Source organism: Equus asinus, chromosome 21 (genome assembly GCF_041296235.1).
Source record: "Equus asinus isolate D_3611 breed Donkey chromosome 21, EquAss-T2T_v2, whole genome shotgun sequence".
In the NCBI taxonomy this organism is placed as follows: Eukaryota; Metazoa; Chordata; class Mammalia; order Perissodactyla; family Equidae; genus Equus; species Equus asinus.
The window spans coordinates 55,199,021-55,214,396 of NC_091810.1; the positions used below are offsets into that span (position 1 = coordinate 55,199,021).

The 15,376-nt window shown below is 38.9% G+C and overlaps 1 protein-coding gene and 1 long non-coding RNA gene across 9 annotated transcripts in view; one reads left to right on the forward strand and one right to left on the reverse strand.

Annotated features, from left to right (window-relative positions):
- Positions 1-12,366, forward strand: part of LOC139041320 (uncharacterized) — a 56,441-nt gene extending 44,075 nt beyond the window's left edge. The window contains exons 3-4 of the long non-coding RNA XR_011496245.1: positions 10,875-10,942; positions 11,868-12,366. This is a non-coding gene — a long non-coding RNA (uncharacterized lncRNA). The remainder of the gene's footprint in view (positions 1-10,874; positions 10,943-11,867) is intronic.
- Positions 1-13,656, reverse strand: part of NKTR (natural killer cell triggering receptor) — a 52,489-nt gene extending 38,833 nt beyond the window's left edge. For 3 of the 8 annotated variants that reach the window (XM_014860099.3, XM_014860097.3, XM_070492295.1), the window contains exons 1-2: positions 13,497-13,656; positions 13,237-13,317 (exon numbers count right to left, since the gene is read on the reverse strand). In XM_014860099.3, the coding sequence (XP_014715585.1) occupies positions 13,237-13,294 (58 nt within the window). In that variant the 5' untranslated portion in view covers positions 13,295-13,317; positions 13,497-13,656. The remainder of the gene's footprint in view (positions 1-13,236; positions 13,318-13,496) is intronic. The other 5 variants (XM_070492296.1, XM_070492299.1, XM_070492298.1 and 2 more) reach the window with 3 other exon arrangements.
- Positions 13,657-15,376: the final 1,720 nt, after the last annotated feature.

A 15,376-nucleotide genomic window follows, 5' to 3' on the forward strand; every position in this document is an offset into this window, starting at 1 on the left:
TTTTCCACTTTCTTTTTGTACACATAAGCAAATATCGATATATTCTTCTTTTTCTTTTTTTGAGGCGGTAGCATGGTTGCTAAGAGAGTAGATCTCCAAAGTTCTCATCACAAGAAAAAAAATTTGTACCTGTATGGTGATGGATGTTAATAAGACTTATTGTGGTGACCATTTCACAACATATATATATCAAACCATTATCCTATACACCTGAAACTAATATGTCAATTATATCTCAATTTTAAAATAAAATGAGCAATTCCTTGGTTAAATAAAAAAGGTAGCATATTATGCACATGATGCTTTATTAACTTAATAAATATATTATCAAGAGCTTTTCATTTCCACAGTGTAAAACTAATTTAAACTGGAGGGAGGCCGTAGGAAATCACAGTACATACTGTATTAATAAAAACCAACAAGAGGGGGTTGACTTAGTGATAGAAAGCACATTTTCTCATATTTCATAGTAGGATTCAACAGGTAGACTTTGCTGACGTAGATAAAAGAGGAAATACGGGTTTAGGCATACTTAAATATGTAATCACCAGTAGAAGTAAAAATATATTAAACGTCTTTCAAATTACTGGTAGAACAACCCACAGTAAAAAGATATAAAACCAAAGAAAGGAAATAGCAAAAACACATAAATACGATATAGGATAAGGTAAGAGAAGACCAAAACAGGTGTATAATTCTTTAGGTACATAAAGTTTTTTTCACGATATGTCAATCAACACCCAGATAAAAGTGTCCTGCAGACAGTACAAGCAAAAACTCAGAAGAGAATTTATTTATCGGCTCATGTAGTTAGTTGACAAGGATACTGGGGTGTAGATGAGAGAATCAAAGAGCTGTAGGAACCAGGATGTCAGGGAATGAGGCCAGATCTTAAGGCTGCCAGGTCTCACAAGGCAAAAAAGTGCTGAATACTTCTTTGTCCCTATCAATGTAGACAGCCCTCAATATTTTCATTAATGAATAACACAAATTAATCACTCAACTCAGGAAGATAAAAAAGCAATAAACAAACCTAAGGAAAATACAAAAAAGGTTTTAATAAAAGTAAAAGCAGAAATCAATAAGTAAGAAACCAAAAAGATGTTAGACTTGATAAATAAATCCCAAAGCTAGCTCTTCTGGGGGAAAAATAAAAGAGGAATACCAAAACTTAGGAAAAGGAATTATAAGTATGGACTACAACTCCAGGCTGATGCAGACTGAAAAACAAACTCAAGAAAGAAACGAAAATGTTAAGTAACTATCCAAAAGAATGGTGTTAAATAACTCTTCAGATATGGGTAAATTACTTCTAATGTTTGAGTAACATTAAAGTATAATTATCATCTCAACTGTTTCAGGGCACAGCAACAGATGAAAAGCTTAACAAATTTTATGAAGCAAATTAAATTGAAACCAAAGCCTGAGAAAGAGTTCAGTAAGTCCATCAAAGTAAGGAACAAGTCAAAAGTGCTTGTTAGTATTGCTATTGTTTAATGCTGTCCTGGAAACTGTAGCCCATGCAGTACACAGAAGAACCCTATGAGAGGTATGTGTATCAATAAAAAGAACAAATTTATCATTATTTGAAAGACATAACTGTACACCTAGAAACGGAGACAGTGAAACTGTTGATATTTGTCTTACCATCAACAAGAACCAGTAGAAAAAGTAACAGAATAAAACTCACATTCTCAACAACAACAAAAACATTTTAGCTACTTAGCCCCAAGAGTGCAGGACCTATAAAAAAAAACTACAACTCTGAAAGGCATAAAGGTAACCTGAATAAAAGGGGAGACATACCTTGTTCTTAAACAGGAAGTCTCAAAATTGCAAATGTGTCAAATTTTCCCTAAAGTAACCTATATTCATTTAAATGCTACCCCCTAAAAGTACTAGAAGAACATGACAAAATGATCCTGAAGGTTTATCTGAATGAACACGCAATTCCCTCCACCCCATGAACTTACTTTGAAATTTTTAAATCTATAGAGATGTTTTCCCATATTAACTTTATCCTTCCCTCTCTACACACACAATTTTTTTCTGGAACAAAGAGAAAGTCAAAGACACTGTGACGCTTCACCCTAATTATTTCAGTATAAACTATTAAAGAACAAGGATATTCCTCTACTTAACCCCAATACCATTGTCACACCCAAGAAATGTTAATAGTGATGAATAATATAGCCTAATACATAGTCCATACTCAAATTTACCCTACTGTCTCGACAATGCCCTTTAAATCTATTTTTTAAATCCAGGAATCTAATCAAGGATTATAAATTACTTTGGCTGTCAGGCCTTGGTCTCTTTCAATCTAAAACAGTCCCCATCTCTATCCCTTTTTTTTGTATCTCATATCAGTTTGACCCATTACTGGTGATGCTAAAGTATTAGCCAACTCTCTCAATTGTAAAATTACTTTCCCCCTTTGAGAATTAATAATCTGTGGGATGATACTTTGAAACTATGTGCACATCACGTTATTCAGCTTTATGTTATTAGCAACCAACACTATCATATATTCTAACTAATATAGATACTTTTATATGATGGTAAACTATAGACACTAACAGTGATTATATAAAGCTTAACTTACTGAAATGGAAAAAGGTTCAGAACATGCTGTTTAAGAGAAAAAGGCAAGCCACAAAAAAGGATGTAGCACATGATATTTTTAAAAAATGTGTATATTCTTGTACATAAAATTCAGGTAAGATGTTCAGAAAAGGTTAGTTATGATTATCTCTGCATGACAGGATTTTAAAGCAGGTTTACTTTTTAAAAAATTTGAGTGGAATTTTTAAAACGAGCATGTACTATTTTTACTAACAGAAAAAACAACGAAGCCCTTTTCAGCTTAAAATGAGCCAAAGAGATGCAGCAAGAGTTCAGGTCACACAGCTTAGAACTTGCAAATTAACTTTACTGATTGTGATATATTCCTTTCTTTCTCTAAATGTGTCATTCATAATCAGTGGCAGTCTCCATCTTAAATCTTACATGTGTAAAAAATCTTTAAATTGGTGGTCTGGAATTTGGAAAGCATTTTCTAACAGAAACAATGTTATAAATCGTGATCAACTTCTGAGGACAGCCAAAAAAGCCTGCCTGATCCACAATACCGATGTAATTAAGCAAATAACTAATAGTATTAGCCTAAATTCTAGGGAGGAAAAAGTAATAGAGGAGTTTTTCATTCCCTCCTGTACACAACGATAGTGGAAGACACATTTGAAAAATAAGTTTTTGGTTTTTTGTTTAAGAATTCTCTACTGCTATTATCTATCCGCTTACCTATCTTAGGTGCTCTACTCTCTGGCCATCAAGTATCCTAATGCTGCCCTACTCAGCACTCCCCTCAAACCTGACCTACTTACTCTCCAAGGAACTTTACAATACTAAACCGTAGGATTTGCACAGCAGCCATCGTATAATGCATAAGAGAGAAATCCTAGGCTAGAGCTCTGGCTTTGACAATTACTAGCTATGTGACCTTGGACTAATCAATTACCCGCCCTGAGCCTTCTCGTCTGTTAAATAGGTTTAAATCTGACATCACAATGTTATATGGACTAAGACACCTTGCCAACATATGGTGTTATTATCATAGCCAAGATTATGACTCTGGTTTCAAGTACACTCAGCTATTAATAATGGAACTTATCAAAGGCAACCTATGCAGAAATGAGCAGAGCCAGAACCAGAGCCCAGTCTTCAAGTCCTCATTCAGTGCTTTTTGCAATATACTTGCTGCCTTCCCAGATTCTAATGTTACTGACTTTCCCTTGCCCCAAACACAACTCCCAGGTGGCTCTCTCATCAAGCAATTAAGAAAGCCATCTTGCTGCATGAGTTTAGGTCATGTACGAAAATGAACTTTCCCAAAGGTGAGAGCATTCCTAAAAAAAGGACACTTATTAGCCCAAATTAATCTTATCAACTTCAGATTAGTATGTAACAGTGAAGTAGAAACTTTCAGGCTCTATGGGAAACATGATTATTTGGGGGCAGAAGCTTGCTACCCTATAGCTACTCCTGCCTTTTACCATCTCCTCCTTCTCCTGGCATCAGATTTCTAAAAAAGCACCAAGTTTTTCTGGCAGTGACTACAGCCATGCAAGACAAGGGAGGCAGAGACAGAGCAGGGGTAGCAGTTCATACTACTCCTGGTTTGTCTGTTTGGACCATTTCCAAACTGCTAGTATCACTGCAGTTCTGTGATAAAAATGGCAGTCTTTACATTAACTACAGTACTTACGAGGATCCCTTCCTGTAGCTTAATTTAGGGACAAAACTCTTGCCTTTTTCCCTTTATATTGAGTACCCAACCTAAGTACAGAGAATCTACTCTTTTTACCCCTCTACTTACACATTACCTAATTAGAAAACAGGCTTCAATGGTTTGCTCAAGTGTAAAGATGAGAAGCAGGAATTCAGTACTTCACTATATGGTAACCTACTTAAGACAGTCTCTTGGAACACAATGTGACTAAAATCAGGGACTACCTGTAGGAAGGCCTACACAGTAAGGAATTCAAAACTAGGGGTTTTGAATGTAATTTTTGAGATAATCTTGAAAGCATTCCTCAGTTTTAGATAACTTTGCCAATCACCCAAGTCTGGCCCTTTCCACCCTGAGCCTTTTCTCCCTATCTAAAGAAATCTTTTTAGTTCCTATCTGCTTTTATTCCTAGTAAGATAAGTGTTTGATAAACCTGTGACCACCTGTGTAAGTGCTATGTTCTACCAAGAATCAGGCTGAAGCACATACACTCTGGAAAGCTTTAAGACTCTCCAGAGCCAAAGATCCCAAGTACATGATGTACAAATCAGAACTGTAAGGAATCATACTGGACAGCTAGTTCATACCACCAAGGTCAGAATTCCCTTTGCAACAACACTGACAGATGAATACCAACAAAGGTAGAAAAATAACAGAAAAGCACAGGGACTCAAGCCAGGGTAGGAGATGGGAGTTAGACAAGGAAGAGCCACCTTATTGTTAAAGTAGAAAAGAAGAAAAATCTTTGTATACTTCACTTGGTGTTTTGAGGCAGAGAAAGAGGAGAGAAAGGAAGGTGCTAAGAAGTGAACTTTCCCTCCTCAAGGTCCCCACAAAAACCCAAATGTCTTCAAGACCATCCAATCAGGCCCGTTGTTACTGGGATTCTCCAGGCCTAGTTTCTAAAAAATGAAGGAAAAAAGGCGGGAAAAAATCCCAAACTTTGTTGATTACAAAAACCTGAAACAAGCCTTTTTTCTAAAGTGTGAACAAAACGGCTTAATCTACAAAGCTCTGTCTGCACAATACCTTAATATGAAAGCCCCCCACTTAACTCAGTGCCCATGCTCATGTTCATGCACATGCAATAATCAAAACGACTTTTCAAAAAAAGTGTGTCAGGTACTGTATTAGGTGCTTTGTCGGCTCTGCAATAACATGACAGAACTTTAAGAAACATTGCATTATCAAAAATCACATATAGGGTCCTGCCCCATGGTCAAGCGGTTAAAGTTCCGTGCACTCTGCTTTGGCGGCCTGGGTTTGTGGGTTCGTACCCTGGCCATCGACCCACTCTGCTTATCAGCCATGCTGTGAAGGCATCCCACATACAAAATAGAGGAAGACTGGCACACACGTTAGCTCAGGACTAATCTTCCTCAAGCAAAAAAAAGAGGAAGATTGGCAATGGATGTTGGCTCAGGGTGAATCTTCTTCACCAAAAGAAAAAAAAAATCACAAATAAAAACAACTGTTTCCATGGGAAAATGAGAGTTGGGGGAAAAGGGAATTTCAGGTTGCAGTAGGAATGATTTTTTCTTTAGGAGTATCAATAATAAAGGCATGCTTTTAACTATAAGTGTAAATTACAAAACTTAAACATCATTGAGGAAATCCCACAATTGATCACACCTCACTTTGGCCTCTCTTCTCAGCACTCTCATTAACATAATCCTTTCTACGTTCTTTCAAATTACTGTTAGGACAGACAAGAACAACTCAAAACATCAGTGCTGCTCAAATGCCCTTCCCTCCCACACCACTACTTCTCCATCTTGTTATCTGACTGTGTTATTAACACAAACAGTAGTCTGCCTAATTAAAATTGTGCTCTTTAATTAATCCATCCCATTAGAATAAATTCATGTTACAAAAACACAATCTGTAAAACAAATGGTTGTATTATTTAATTACTCTTCCCAACAACCTTATTAGGTAGGCATTATTACACTGGAGTCCTATTTAATTTATGAGTATATAAAAAGGGGAGAAATCATTTAAACAGTGCAGACCACTGCATCCAGTTATTCTATTCATGAGTTTATGACCCAGGGTGAGCTTGAGATGAGGGATGCATTTCTCCTCTTCCTTCAATACAAATCAGATCCCATGTGCCTCACTCTGTCTAAACATAAGCTATCTTGAGTTTGAGTCTAAGGTTTAACAGGTAATTTTGAATGCCATACTGCTATCTTCAGAACCACATTAGGACAAAACTGCGTAGTATTTCCATTTTACAAAGACGTCAACTGGCTTGCCCAATGTCACAAGCAGTACTCAAACATTTGACTACCTCTTTATTTAAAACTAATTTCTTGGTAACACTTCCAAATACATTTATGATATTTAATAAGAACACATTCTTTTTTTTATCCCCCCTCCCTAAAGCCCCAGTACAAAGTTGTATATTCTAGTTGTAAATCCTTCTAGTTCTTCTATGTGAGCCTCCACCACAGCATGGCTACTGACAGCCAAGTGGTTTGGTTCTGCCACTGGGAACCAAACCCAGGCTGCCAAAGCAGTGAGAACACTGATCTTTAACCAGCAGGCCCATCAGGGCTGACTCAGGATACATTTTCAGTTCAGTTTCGTGGATCCAAGTGAATCTTACGCAGTAAAGTAAAAACATTGATTTCAACTATATCCCCATTTTTATCTATTTTGATAAACTGCTAGGGTTTTATGACACTGCTCTCAGGTCCACGTAAAGAAAAATTCCAAAGGCAAGCATTCCTGTGAAGAAATACCCTGGATACCACTTTCAAAAACCAACTTTAAGCCTTTGACAAATACAAAATAAGTAATGTTCTACTTAAAATGGAGGGAAAGGGGCTATATTCCTCTATGTAGTCCTGTTATGAATTTTGTTTTTGTTTTCCCTCCCATATCTCTTGGCCTGGAATCAAATCAACCTGAAACCTGGAACTGCACACTGGGTACAGAGAGAAAGTGTTGTAAGAGAAGTCCTCTATTTTACTTTTGGGAGCAGCAAAAGAGACCCCTACAGATCAGAATGAAAGGGGAAAATCTCATTTTTTTTTGGTCTGTTTTTTCCATTCTCTCCTGTCCCAGCTCCTAGGCAATTCCACAGTGGGGTGGCAGTGAGAGCACTGGTGACTGGGCAAGCACATAAAACTCCAAGGGATGGGAACCCTTCTCTTTGACTAGACAAACTGTGGTTCCAAGAAAATAGGAAGAATCCTTGATGCTTTTTCACTCTCGATCCTCTTGCTAGTTAGCCTCACAGACAGATAACACAGTCATGGGAAGTACTTGGCAGAGCAGGGATAGTAAAACCCTGGCTTTTAAGCCAGATGACCAAAAAATGGAGGCCCTAAGGGCCAGAATGTGTTGGGGAGATTTCAAAGAAGAGGGAGCTCAGGAAAATAATCTCATAAAGTTGTATATGACCTCCTGGGCTCATCCATGAACTATGTATATGTGAATCTGATCCTAAACAGAAGGTGCGTAGGAACTTGCAGGCTGAACCTAAGCCAGCTGACTGCATGCTATAATAATATCATCAACAACAACAACAAAAGTCAACATTCTCCACAGGATTTAAACTAGACCTAGGGTCATATAACAAAATATACAAATGTCCAAGATGTAATTCAACATTTACTGACATTTAAAAAATCAGGAAAATCTCATATCTCGTAAGGGAAAAGACAATCAAAGAAAGCAACTTCATGATACAGATGTTGGAATTATTAAAGACTTTAAAGCAGTTATTACAACCATACTCCACTAAGTAAGGACAAACATTCTTAAAATGAATGGAGGGGCGGCCCCAATGGCTCAGCAGTTAAGTGCGCACATTCTGCTTTGGTGGCCCAGGGTTTGCGAGGTCGGATCCTGGGTGCAGACACGGCACCGCTTGGCAAGCCATGCTGTGGTACGTGTCCCACATATAAAGTAGAGGAAGATGGGCATGGATGTTAGCTCAGGGCCAGTCTTCCTCAGCAAAAGGAGGAGGATTGGCAGCAGATGTTAGCTCAGGGCTGATCTTCCTAAAAAAGAATGGAAAAATAGAAAGCCTCAAGCAAAACCAAAAGGAAACTTTAAAACAGAAAAATGCAATAACTGAAATTAAAAATTCACTGAGTGGGCTCAAAAGCAGAATGGAGATGAGAGGAAAAAAAAGTCAGTGAACTTGAAGACCAATTAATAAAAGTTATCCAATCTGAAAAACAAAGAGAAAAAAAGATTGAGGGAAAAAAAAATGAACAGACCCCCAGGTACCCGTGGGGGTAATACCTAAAGGTCTAATATTCATATCATCAAAGTTCCAGAAAGAGAAGAAAAAGAGTGTTGGACAGAAAACATATCTGAAGAAATAACGGCTGAAAACTTCCTAAATTTGGCAAGACAGACACAGATTTAAGAGAATCAGCAAACCCCAGAGAGAATAAACACAAAGAAATTCACACCCAGACACATCACAATTAAACTGCTGAAATCAAAAGTAAAAACCTTGAAAACAGCCAGACAAGAACATATTATGAGAGAACAACAATTCGAATGACTACGGATTCTTATCAGAAACCATACAGACCAGAAGGCAGTGAAACATTTTTCAAGTGCTAAAAGAAAATAACTGTCAACCCAGAATTCTATACCTAGTGAAAATATCTTTTAAGAATAAAGGCAAAATAAAATTCTCAGGTGAAGGAAAACAAAGAGAATTTGCTGTCAGAAGATCATCTGTAAAAGAAATGCTTAAAGCAAATTCTTCAGGTGCAAGGGAAATGATACCAGAGGGAACCTGGAACTTCAAGAATGAACAAACAGCAACTGAAATGGTAAATATAAGAGTATTTTTTTCTCTTCTTAAGCTCTTTAAAGTATGTGTGACGTTTGAAAGCAAAAGTTTTCAAAGTTTGTAGATGTAATACATATGACAAATACAACATACAGTGAGAGGTAAAGGGGTGTTATACGGCGGGATGGTTTCAACATTTCACTCGAAGTGGTAAAATATTTATTCTAAGTACGTTGTGAAAAGCCAAGTATATATACTGTAATCTCTAAAGTAACCACTAAAAAAACTATATAGAGATATCATCAAAAACTCAAGAGAAAAATTTAAATGGAATACTAAAAAATGTTCAAATAATCCAGAAGGCAAGAAAAGAGAACAGAATAAAAAGAGAAAAAACAAAAACAAAATTAAATAGACAAATCCAAACATAACAATAATTATATTAACCATAAATTATCTAAATATACTGATTAAAATATAGAGATTGTGAGAATGGATCAAAAGACCCATCTATTTGCTATCTACAAGGAGCTCACTTTAAATATAATAATGTAAGTAGATTAAAAGTAAAAGGATAGAAAACGACATATCATGTAAACAATAATAAAAAGAAAGTTGAAGTAGCTGTATTCATATGAGACAAAGAAAACTTTGGAGCGAGAAAATTACCAGGAATAAAAAAGGTCAGTACATAAACGTATCCACCTAACAAAAGAGCCTCAAAGTAAATGCAACAAAAACTGATAGAACTGAAAGGAGAAATAAACAAATCCACAATTATAGTTGAAGACTTCAACTCTCCTCTCATGATAATCAGTAGAACAAGTAGCCAGAAAATCAGCCAGGATACAGAAGAAATGAACAAATCTGTTGGCCAAGTAGATCTAACAGACCCAAAAACTTGTGGGGTCTTTCATAAAGAGAGAAATTTATAGTATTAAATGCTTATATTAGAAAAGAGAGGTCTCAAGTCAATAATCCAAGTTTCTACTTTAAGAAACTAGAAGAAGGAGGCCTGTGGCCTAGTGGTTAAGCTTGGTGTGCTCCACTTCAGGAGCCTGGGTTTGGTTCCTGGCCACAGACATGAACCACTCAGTGGCGCCATGCTGTGGTGGTGACCCAAATACAAAACAGAGGAAGACTATCACAGATGTTAGCTCAGGGTAAATTAACCCCAGCAAAAAAAAAAGAAACAAAACGAAACGAAACTAGAAAAAGAAGAGCAAAATAAAGCCAAAGCAAGCATTAGAAAGGAAATAAAGACAAGAGCAGAAATCAAAGAAACTGAAAACAGAACACAATAGGGGAAAAAAAATCAATGAAATAAAAATCTGGTTCTTTGAAATGATAAGATTGATAAATCTCTAGCCAAACTCACCAAGGAGACAAGACAAAAGGCATAAATTACTATTTATTTATACACTAGGAACGAAGGAGGTATCACCACAGATCCCACATACAGTACATTAAGAGACAATGTTGAACAATTCTATGCACATAAATTTGACAACTTAGATAAAATGGACCAATTTCTTAAAAGCCACAAACTATCAAAACTCATTCAACGAGAAATAACAACATGAATAGTTCTATAACCATCAAAGAAATTAAAATCTTAGTTAAAAATCTTCTGAAAAAAAATTCTAAGGAACAGTCATGGAATTATTTCAAATAGGAACCATCTTATTGGATTCATAGAGAAAAACTCATATACAATTTAAAGACTTTTCCTCTTTTAATATATATGTGCATTCATTTGGTGGCTTTATAATTCTAGTTAACTTGTTTGCTATAAAATATACAAATTTCCACCGACAGGAATGGAACAGAATACATACTGTGCTGTATTCAACTAAATTGTTATCAATACATCTTGATCTCTCCAGGTGAGTCACTCTTAAAGGATCTCTGCTTATCAAGGTAAATCAAAGATATTACTTTGTATTTACATCAAGTGAATTACTAACTATATAAGAAGTCAAGAGTATTACTTGAATAAGCAGTCAATGACATACATACTAATGGTCAAATCCTACAAAGCAAGACACCTCACTTCAAACAACTGAAGTGATCCTTAAAAGTTGTATAAAAATTGGCCCAGCCTGGTGGTCTAGTGGTTAACTTTGGAGCACTCCACTTTGGCCGCCTGGGTTTGGTTTCCGGTCGCGGACCTACACCACTTGTATGTCAGTGGCCATGCTGTGGCGGTGGCCCACATACAACATAGAGGAAGATGCAACAGATGTTAGCTCGGGTGGATCCTCCTCAGAGGGAAAAAAAAAGTTGTGTAAAAACCAAGTTATCTACTTAGATAATATACTGAAAAAGTGCTAGAGAAGTATTATATATGAGACTGAACCATATAAAATTGCCAATTATCAAGTGGTTCAACCTAGAACAATGTAATCATTCCTTGTTTTATATATGATTTACTGTCTCAAGAGTGCTAATCATTTCTGTCAGAATGGTATTACAACAAATTACCTTAGATGTTGGGGACTGAAGTTTATTCAACATTTACCAAACATATTCTGGAGATTTCTCACAACAAAGATTATCTGCAAATCTAGAATATAAACATGTACCAGGAAAGCAGCACTTCACATGACTACAGAACCTGTGTTTGGTTTACTTCTACTTTTCAGGAGTCTGCTATTTTTAATTCTTAAAATAACATAAGCCCTGTTTTCACTATAAGCATGGATTCACTACAGAATAAGGATTAAGATCCATTAAGGGTCAAAATATTAAAAAGAGAGAACGCAACAAAATTTCTAAAATCACATCATTCTTTTACTCAAAATCTTTCAGGGGCCAGCCCCATGGCCGAGTGGTTAAGTTTGCGCGCTCCGCTGCAGGCGGCCCAGTGTGTCAGCAGTTCAAATCCTGGATGCGGACATGGCACCACTCACTGAGCCACGCTGAGGCAGCGTCCCACATGCCACAACTAGAAGGACCCAGAACTAAGAATATATAGCTATGTACTGGGGGGCTTTGGGGAGAAAAAGGAAAAAAATAAAAAAATCTTAAAAAAAAAAATCCTTCAATATCTTATCTCACTGAGTCAAAGTCCTTTGACTAAAGCCCAGAGCCATTTCCTGCTACTCTCTTCCCTCTATTCCAGCCAGCCTGGGCTTCCTGCTGTTCCTCAAACACACAACTACACTCCTCCCTCAGGACCTTTTTATTAACTATTCCCTCTACCAGGAACCAGACCTCACCTCCTCATTTCCTTCAGATATCCGCTTAAATGTCATCTTCTCAAAACGGTGTTTTCTGACCAACCTATTAAAATAGTATCCCTACTACAAGCCACAGTATTTTTTTTTCCTGGTTTATTGTCTGTCTCTCCCCAGTAGAATATAAACTACAAGAGAGGCCTTTGTTTTACTCTTTGCTATATCCCCGGAGTCTAGAACAGTAGCAGGCTCTCAATAAGAATCTGCACAAAGACTGCATATATGCTCCAATTAAAACTTCTGGCACAGATATTTTAAAAAGTCATGAAAACAGTTTGGAACCCTGCACGCACTGCTATTCAGAATAAAGCAACTACCTTTTAGGAGAAAATATTTTATTTTCAACAAAATACCCTTAAGAATGGCTGGATTCCCTAAAAACAAAACAACGCTAAGCGCACACATGCTGCAAGGCCGTTGGTACAGAATGCTTTGGTTTATCACACAAGACTTTCGCTAAGTCATTTTCCCACGAATCAAGAAATTCTGGCTAAAGATACTTAAGGAAAAACAGAACTGGAGTTAACCTATTAATGATATACAAGGATTAGGAAATAGAGAATGTACGCGTCCAAACCTCACAGTACAGAGCAAGATGCCAGAAATCGGAATTGGGAGTGTTTGCCCCCTAGAGACACTGAGAGAGAAAAAGTCCGAAAGGACTGCACTTTTCTTGGGGCCAGGCATGGTACGAACACTCAGTCTGGGGGTGCAGTGGCCTTGGGATTTGGGATTTGGGAGGGCGAGGCCCGTTCCCAGGAGGGTGGGAGTGGTGTGCCCGGGCCACCCTCCTCTCCAGACTTTCGCTCAGGAGAAAAGGGAGCGCTGACTGTGCCCACTCGCTCCCAAAAAGGCTTGGGGGAGGGGTGACGAGGGTAGAACCCCTCCCCTTCCCCAAGGCCAGCCCAGGCCCCGGCAGGGCTCCCCAGCCTCCGGCTCACCCGGTTCCCGGTTGATCTCGATGTCGAAGTGGCACTGCGGCCGGTCCTGCGCCCCCATCGCGACCGAGGCGGCGGCAAGAGCTGGGAGAGAGGGGGAGGAAAGCGATCAGGGCGGGGGCTGGGGCGGAGCCCGTGCCACGGTCGCCTCGAGCCGGCCTGTCGCGACAGGGCGGGAGGCCGAGACAGGGGCCCCCCCACCCCCCGCCCCGAGTCTCCCGGCTCCCGTGTAGCGCGCGCACACATGCGAGCGAGCTCTTCACCTGGCTGGCCTCCAGCCTGAGTAGCTCCCGGTGAGCTAAACAGAAAGCGCAACCGCCGGGGCCGGAGCCCAACGCCACTAACGGACCACCACCCGGCTCCCGCAGGCCTGGCCTCCCAGTGCCACGCTAAACCCCGCGAGAGTTGGGACAAATACCGCGAGATCACAGCCTCGAAGGGGGTGGTTAACCGAAGTGGGCGCGCCACGTGGGCGTGTCTGGTAGCTCTGGAGGAGCCTCAGGCCTGGCGCTCCTATACCTACGCCTGTCCTTTTTGGCCCCGCCCCTTTCCCCGTTTACCGCTGGAGTCAGTCGCTCCATCTTAGAGCCTTGGCGCGCCTGCGCTCTCTAGTTGCTCTCGTCCCTTCTCAGTAGCCGTGAGTGGCCACGTATTTCCTGATATCGCCAGGCTTCTTGTTGTCGACAGATGCGAGAGAGTTTTGAGGATAAGTGTTGAGGCTTAGTAAACCGATCGATCTTTTGGCTTGTTTTCTTTTTCGCAAGGAGCAGTTATGACGCTATCCTCCTGTTAGACTGGTTGTCTCACTTCAAAGGCCTTTTGGGCTGAGGTGTGGGTTCGTTCCCTCTTTGGCGCCAGCGTCACTGTTTCCGTTCTGTTCTGTTTCTGTTCATGGCCATTCTACATCTTTTGTGAAGAGTCACTGGAAGAACTTTGCCTATTTTTTAATCGCGTTCTTCGTTTTATTGAGTGCAAGAATTTTGGATACCAATGTTTTGTTAAAGAGATGATATGTGTATGTTTTGAGTGCAAGTCTTTTGTTAGATGTACATAACTGCAAATATCTTCTCCCAGTCTGGGCCTTGTCTTTTTATGGTTTTGACAGTAGCTTATGCAAAGCAGTCGTTAATTTTGGTGAAATCATTTGATCAGTTTTTTCTTTTATGGTTTGTGCTTTTTCTGTGCTAGGACATCTCTGCCTACCCCCAAGCTCGTGAAGATTTCTTCCTGTGTGTTCTGCTAGAAGTTTTATAGTCTTACGTTTTATGTGTAAGTCTACAATCTGTTAGAAATTTCCCTTATGGTGTCAGGTAGAGGTTGAGGTTCTTTTTTTTTTTTTCCTATAGTGATATACAGTAGCTCCACCACCATTTGCTGAAAAGGCTGTCTTTATCCATTGAATTACTTTGGCTTTGTGACCACACATGTGTGGTTCTATTTCTGGAGTCCGTTTTGTTACATTGATCTATGTATTTCTCTTTACGCCAGGGCCGCACTGTTTGCTTTTAGTTATTTTCTTAAAATTGTAAAATATACATTACATAAAATTATCATTTAAGTGTACATTTCACAGGTATTAAGTACATTCACATTCTTGCGCAATGATCACCACCATCTATCCACACAACATTTTTCATCTTGCGAAACTGAAACTGTATCCATTAAACAATAACTCCCCATTCTCTCCTCTACCCAGCTTCTGGCAACCACTCTCTACTTTCGTTTTTTTTTAGTTTTACTTTATTGTGGTAAGAACACTTAACATGAGATCTACCCTCTTAACAGATTTTTAAGTGTACAATATGGTATTGCCTTTTTTATTAAAGTATGCTTTTTGCTTGAGGAAGATTGGCCCTGAGCTAACATCTGTTGCCAGTCTTCTTTTTTTTTCCTCCCCAAAGCCCTAGTAGATAGTTGTAAATTATTCTAGTTCTTTGTGGGACACTGCCACAACATGGCTTGATGAGTGGTGTGTAGGCTGTGCTTGGGATCCGAACTGGGGAACCTTGGGCTGCCAAAGCACAGCCCGTGAACTTAACCACTGGGCCACAGGGCCGGCCCCTGGTATTGTTATCTGTAGTCACAATGTTTACAGCAGATTTCTAGAATTTATTCATCTTGCATAAATGAAGTTTTATACCCA